The sequence below is a fragment of the Dermochelys coriacea genome, chromosome 1, assembly GCF_009764565.3.
Source record: "Dermochelys coriacea isolate rDerCor1 chromosome 1, rDerCor1.pri.v4, whole genome shotgun sequence".
Classification (NCBI taxonomy): Eukaryota; Metazoa; Chordata; order Testudines; family Dermochelyidae; genus Dermochelys; species Dermochelys coriacea.
In genome coordinates, this window is record NC_050068.2 from 245,545,667 (window position 1) to 245,552,559 (window position 6,893).

The 6,893-nt window shown below is 36.8% G+C and overlaps 1 protein-coding gene across 6 annotated transcripts in view; it reads left to right on the forward strand.

The window, feature by feature from the left end:
- Nucleotides 1–5,848, forward strand: part of BICD1 (BICD cargo adaptor 1) — a 256,112-nt gene extending 250,264 nt beyond the window's left edge. For all 6 annotated transcript variants that reach the window (XM_038376917.2, XM_038376924.2, XM_043518356.1 and 3 more), the window contains one exon: nt 2,940–5,848. In XM_038376917.2, coding sequence (XP_038232845.1) covers nt 2,940–3,030 — 91 coding nt within the window. In that variant the 3' untranslated portion in view covers nt 3,031–5,848. The remainder of the gene's footprint in view (nt 1–2,939) is intronic.
- The last annotated feature ends 1,045 nt before the right edge of the window (nt 5,849–6,893 follow it).

The window sequence follows — 6,893 nt, forward strand, 5'->3', positions numbered from 1 at the left end:
AGCCAATATCTGCAATGCACCAAAATTCTGTACTGGAGGGACAATATATACGTGAGACAGTGCAGTTTCTAAAGGAAGGAAAATAGAAAAGCCCTGGAAGAACAAGTACAAGGGCAACTGTGTTTCACTTTGCTTGCCAGACAGACTATAATACATACTGAGTCAAAAAAAAAAGAAAAAAGAAAAAAAAAGAAAGACATTTCCCAGACAGACTGAAAAACTGCAGGTGTTTATGGGTTGATTTTATTCACATACTGTATCTGAAGCTTGATGTGCCTGATGCTACACTTGAAAAATTAAGGACCGTAACTCAAGCAGGCCTCAGATGTAAAAGCTTACTGGCAGTGCAATTCACCCCGGCAAAGACAGCCTGGCAAAATGAGATGCTGTAAGAGGTGAAGTTTACCCTGGGTGAATATTGTTTCTAGACTAGTATTTAAAACAACAGGCAATGAAACCTGTCTTAAGCGACAAACCAAAGTTGGTTAGAAACCAAACAAAGCATTACTGGAAATCTTGGGGATGTTTTAAAGTGGTTGCTAGCATTAAAGCAGCGGTTCTTAAACTGTGAGTTGGGACCCCAAAGTGGATCGCAACTGCATTTTAAAATGGTCACCGGGACTGGCTTAGACTTGCTGAGGCCCAGGGTCTGAAGCCAAACCCTGAACCCCACTGTCTGGGGTCAAAGCGGAAGCCCGGGTCCGGAACCAAAGTCCAAGGGCTTCAGCCCTGGGTGGCAGGGCTCAGGTTACAGGGCCCTGCCTTGGACTGAATCCCTTGGGCTTTGGCGCCTCCAACCAAGGTGGTGGGGCTCGGGCAGGCTCAAGATTCAGTCCCCCTGTTGGGTCATGTAGTAATTTTTGTTGTCAGAAGGGGGTCGCGGTGCAATGAAGTTTGAGAATCCCTGCATTAGAGGGTACTTATCAGTGATGCTGCCCCTAAAGGCAGGTTTCAGTGGGTTTGAACTAATGCATTGGTTGGTTCATTGTATTCAAAGGGGATGAAACCTCGCTTCTGAACTGGCACCTTTAGTTTAGTATGGATCATCATTTGAACATATAAAATCCCTAGTGTGCAAATCAAATGGCACTTGTGAATTGCTGTTTAAATTTGATCCATTTTGCTCATACATTCATTTCCCCTCACAACATTCCTCATCTAAGCATGCAAACAGAAGTTGTGTGTCACAGTTTAGGGCAACTGCACTTGTCTTCCCCTCTATGGTCCAGCAGGGGCACCCACTCTCAGGCTTCCATGTCCCCAGCCATTACCTCTGTTTGGTAGAGTCAGAATGCCTAAGCAGGCCTGCTTTGCTTTTCTCCTCAGAGACTATAAACAGCATAATTACCCATAGTTATAAGCAGGGATCCTAGTTTTCCACAATAAAAAAACAAAAATTCTCCAATTAAAAAAAACATTAAAATCTGTATTTTTCCACGATTAATATGAAATGCTGAATTTTTGTTTTCCTAGCCACAATATAGATAGGTATCAGCTGAACACAATGTTTTATTGATAGATTTACAATTTTTAAGCAAGTTTGAATCCTACCAGTGCCATCAATCATTATAATAAAATAAAATTAATAGAATTGCAATTTGTAATCTACAGCCTTGCTGCATACAAGTACAGAACAGCACCTTACCATCAATGTGAAATTTGTCCTTGCCAAACTCAGTGACATGGTCTTTAGGGGTGTTTTTTTAAAGTTTTCAGCATCTTTTTCTAACTTTAATTACTCACAGCTAGAGGCTGAAGTGAAATTTGAGATGCATTAAAACACAAACCGCTATCCGTCATTGAGTAACCACTATATTCCAGAAGCAGTTTATTGGAGTATGTTTAGCTATGTAAATTTAAAGCTCATTGAAAAATCAACCGCAAGAGGGGGAGATTGCACACACTGAATAAGTGATACTGGTACTTTCAGTAAAAGCTAGTTAATAGTTAATATATGTTTTTTATTTTTTCCCAGAATGTAAAAATTAAAGAGTCCCTGTAAAAACACAAATTCCATGTTTTTCTGCAGCAAACAGATTTTTAGGATACCTAGTTATAAAGTACCACACTGCTTTTTCTAAGCAAGCACATTTTTTCTTAAGGTAAAAGCTTTACAGAAAAAACATATTAAAGCAATAAATGAATTTACACACATGCTACTAAGTTTACCAGAGATCACCCCAACTCAAAAGGGCTCTGGTAGGAGTTAGTTCTTCAAACCCCAACAGGGGTTTTTCTCTGGTTACAAGTTCATAACCGCATTGGCTCAGAACAAGCACTGTTCATACAGTTTGGGTTTTCAGTGTGCAGAAACAGTGAATAGATAATCAGACAGAAGATGGGTCCCCTTCTTGTGGCGAAGCTTCCGAAGGTTGGGTCTTTGAATAACAGAAGGTGGTAATTTGCATTCACCTCCACCCAGGTATTTCCTAGGAACCCCACTTAACTTTGTGGCTAGATGGACCATTAGTCTGACCCAGTATTGCCGTTCTTATGTTTGTCTGGCATATTGTTTAATATAGTGATAACACTTCCCAAGGTTTATACTGGCCATGTCTCTCCACTAGAGAAGTCATGTACAACCCCACAATTATATATAAACTTTGCATTTTTAATACAATAGGCACCAAAGATACTTAAACTTAATTCAGTAAGGTTTATCCAGGATATTACTAGAAACTGCTATCTCTGTGCCAGTGTGGTGCTAATTGGACACCAGGCCATCTTCAGCATCTGATTTACATGTGCAAGGGCCATTTTGTATGTGCACATTAGGGATGCTACATATGCAGATCACTGCCTGAATTAAATGGAGGGTGTAAATTTGCAAGCTGGGTTTCATCCCCTTTGAAAATCTGTGCCCACACCTGTTTTGTTTACGTTTGTGTAAAGATCTGGTCATGTGTTTTAAGCACTTTTTCTCTTCTTTTAATTTTCAGTCCTAATGTAGCCCTTTCAGAAGAGCAGCCACATTCCAGCTCTCAGTGTGCCCCTCTCAACTGTCTCTCCAAACCTCCTCCTTATCCCTAATCTTCAGATGCAACATAAGTGAAAAAACAAACACACAAACTGAGTGGAGCTCACACAACAAAGGTATAAGTTGCTCCCAAGGACCCAGTAGGCAATCCTGCCTTGTTGCTGCATTGACAAGTCTGGATTCATATCCAACATTTTGGCAACCGAGTGTTGGCTGAGAAGAAGAACACAAAGCACAGAGCCCTGCCTTTCAAAAAGACTTTTTATGGTTCCTCTAATTATATTCAAACTTTGCTGTCACACCTGAAGTTTAGTGAAATTTAACAGTGTGAGAAAATGTTCCTCCCAGCTGCTTGGCTTTACCTCTGAAATATTGAGAGACTTAAGCCAATATTTTAAAAAATTATGTTACAAAACCCTACTTTCACATCCTCCATGTTCAGCTATAGGAACTAGTTCAGATTTTCTTTTCTGTTGTTAAGGGTGTGATATTTATTTTTACTTTATTTGCACCATAATTTTGTGTTTATAAAATGTGGTCCTTGTTCTTTGGGTTTTGTTTTGTTTTGTTTTGTTTCTCTTTTTGGTGAGAGTTGTATTTAATTCATTTTATTTTTAAAAAACAACCAGAAATAGCTTAAGTTAAGAATGACTGAGTTAGTATTTAAAAAAAATGATGATTGTTATCTTGGCCAGAGAATATGGCCTATTTTTTTTATTGCACAAAAATATTGAAAATGGGGTGAATTGGAATGTTAACAGCGACTTTGTATTTTGCTGGTGCACTGATATTGTTTATGCACTTGTTTTCTAATTTCTATTACACTAGCTGCTGGTTTTGTTCTAGGTCTTCACTGGAAGCTGATTATTAAACCTAAAAAGGAGATTAAAGAATGATGCTTTGATTTTCATTCAGTTATTTGCTTGCATTTTAAGTATATTTTTGCATTTCAGACAAGTAGATGAATTGGTGCTTTTTCTGGGGGCGGTGGGGAGGGTTGTGTTTGGCGTCTGAGAAAGAAAAGCTAAAGCAACTTGAAGTAAAATGTTGTGTGTTAATTAAAAATTTCAGTTTTTTCTCCTGCTCCCAAATTGAGGGTACTAGTTTGAGGCCTTACCAGTGAAAGTATAAAGAGTAAGAATGGTGAGGTTATATACATTTAGCGTGAGATATTCTATAGTGAAATATCTCATGCATGTAGGGTTAATGGCTTGGAATGAAATTGGCAGGATTTTACTGTAGTGCATTTTTTCCCTTGCCAAATATTAACAAATACAGAACCTTAGCTCATTGTCAGTTTATGACAAATACTCAGGTGACCTATGGTGCACAGTGTTCCAAGTTAAAGATTCTCTCCTCTAAATGCTGAATAAAGCTGTATTGCAGAGTAGTGGATTTTCATAGCAAAATGAAGGATAGCTGAATTTATTTTGCACAGAATCTGACAGCAAGGCAAGTAGCTAAATAAGCTGTGGTGTCTTAGCACCTTTGGGCTTCTTATCTGATCATCAAGATGGAAAAATACAAGTACTGCCCGTTTGTTGCTAATTAGCATACTCCTTGCTCTTGGTCAGTGGCCTTAATTTATATAAAGAAGACGGGCGTTGACATTTCCATGTTTCTGTCTGTTTCTTCTCTGCGGTGTTAATATGATCCACAAGATGGAATACAAATACAGCTTACTATTTGCAGCAATTAAAAAAGAAAAATTGTTGCAGATATAGTTGGAATAATTCAATATAACTGAATTTGAGGAAATGAACACTGTCCTCCAATACTAAAAATGCTTACCAAATGTAATAACGTACAGTACATAAGTGGAGGAAAGAATCAGTGGCCAATCAGTGTGCCTAACAATCATTACCATAGTACCAGTAATGAAGGTGCTGTAAATAGAAGTATCCTAATGTAATCAACAATGTACACTATATAACCTTGTCAGAGCCATTGAGTTAATGTAATAAAACGTGTAGAATCGGAGGTGGAGAAAAACAGAAACAAATTCATGTAAAAGTCTGATCATACCAACCTAACAACTCTTTGCACTGTTTCTATATACGTTTCCAAGACGTTCACATGATCCTTCTTGTACAGCATTCACATAACTATTTAGTGCCATACTTAACCTACTCTTCTTATAGAAAAGTCAGATAAAACTTGTTTAGCTTTATCATGCTGTTTGGCACTAAGATTAGCTGCTATGTAGATTTTTATTAAAGAACTGTTTTGTCTGGGCAAATGTTGCCTTTAAAAAGCACCTCAGAATACCTGATGATGTTAGATCAGTATGTTACTATTCCTCAGTTGTAGCATCTTTGTCCAACAAAGATAGCTACTGCATATCAGTTAAGTGAGAAAAGAATTAGCATTGCCACACTGCATACAGTTGCTGAAAACTGTATTTAGAACATTATCTCCTGTTTTCATATCTAAACCAAACATCTGTTGAAAGAACACTTCTTGCCCCTAATTTAAATATATGTTTTAGCTTTTTTTATATAGATATGAATCTGTGGAGAAAATACTTGTTTTGAAATATTCATTCAATAGTATATTCATTTTTAATTGTGATTTTCAAAGTAAAATTAGCAACTCTGAAATACTGTACTGGTATGGCCGTTTGGATCAAGAGTTATAGAAGAGTGTTCCATGGATTAAAATTTTGGTCATGTTTTACAGAAATAAGTGTTTTTTTTTTAAAGTTTTGATTCTCTTGTGATGCTTTAATTTAATTCCTAATCAATTTATAATTTTTAAAATATAATAAAGCAAGAATATGTGCTTGAAATTTAAGAGATCTAGGAAAGAACCAACTTAAATGTAAAAATGACTGGTTATTGCATTGTAAGAAATAAAGCTTTGTAGGCCCCAGAGCAGTCTTGCCTCTTTTGTCAGTTCACTGGGGAAAAAAGGTATCTTAAACTTCAGAAAACATAAAGCCTTCTTGGTTAGATGATAATTAGTGATGTAAAGTTTTACCAAATGTCTGGTAGGAATTGTTTCTGAACCTCCTCCAGAAAAAAAAAAGTTGTTTTTAATGTTGGCAAAATGTTGAATGTAGAAAATCATTCCTAACACATTGCCATCTATCTTGATTTTAAAACAAAGGAAAAAAAAGAATACACATATTCTTAAAGGCTGGGTATACTTAGAAATACTGATGCGTATCCGTCACAGCAAAGAAGCGCCTTTCAAAAGCTTGTCCAGACTTTCATGTTTGAAATGCAGCTATTGTTCATAAAGAGGGCCTTGGAGTCTCTCTGGTTGTCAGGTAGCTTATAAATTGCATGTCTGTTTTGTCCTTTTTTCTGATCTTGGGAGAGTTGTTTCCTGGTAGAAACAAATGATCCACATCTGAACAGCCAGTTACTGGAAATTTGTGGAAGGAAAACAAAATAAACAGTTTTCAGAGTAGCAGCCGTGTTAGTCTGTATTCGCAAAAAGAAAAGGAGTACTTGTGGCACCTTAGAGACTAACAAATTTATTAGAGCATAAGCTTTCGTGAGCTACAGCTCACTTCATCAGATGCTAAATCAAATTAAAATATAAGGAAAGAAGAAAGTGAATTAATGAAAAATTGTAAAACAGGGGAGCAGGGAAGAATCTATTTTCTACCAGTGTCAGAAGGTAACCTTGAAACTTTTATAGAAAGAGAAAATATTGGTAATTTTCCATCTCAAATCATGTATGGGTCTTTGCCTTCTAGATAGAGGCAGTAGGGAGATCCTTTTTAATTGATCTCTGAGAGGTTGGCATCTCCATGCTTATTCAACCCAAGTAGAATTAATGTAATTATAACTATACAGTAGGATTAGTAGACTGAAACTGTTTATTATTAAGATAAGGCGGAAAGTTTTAATACGAAGATTATGCTTCAGTTTTTTCCTGTTCAAAAATATGGAGTGGTTTTAATCAT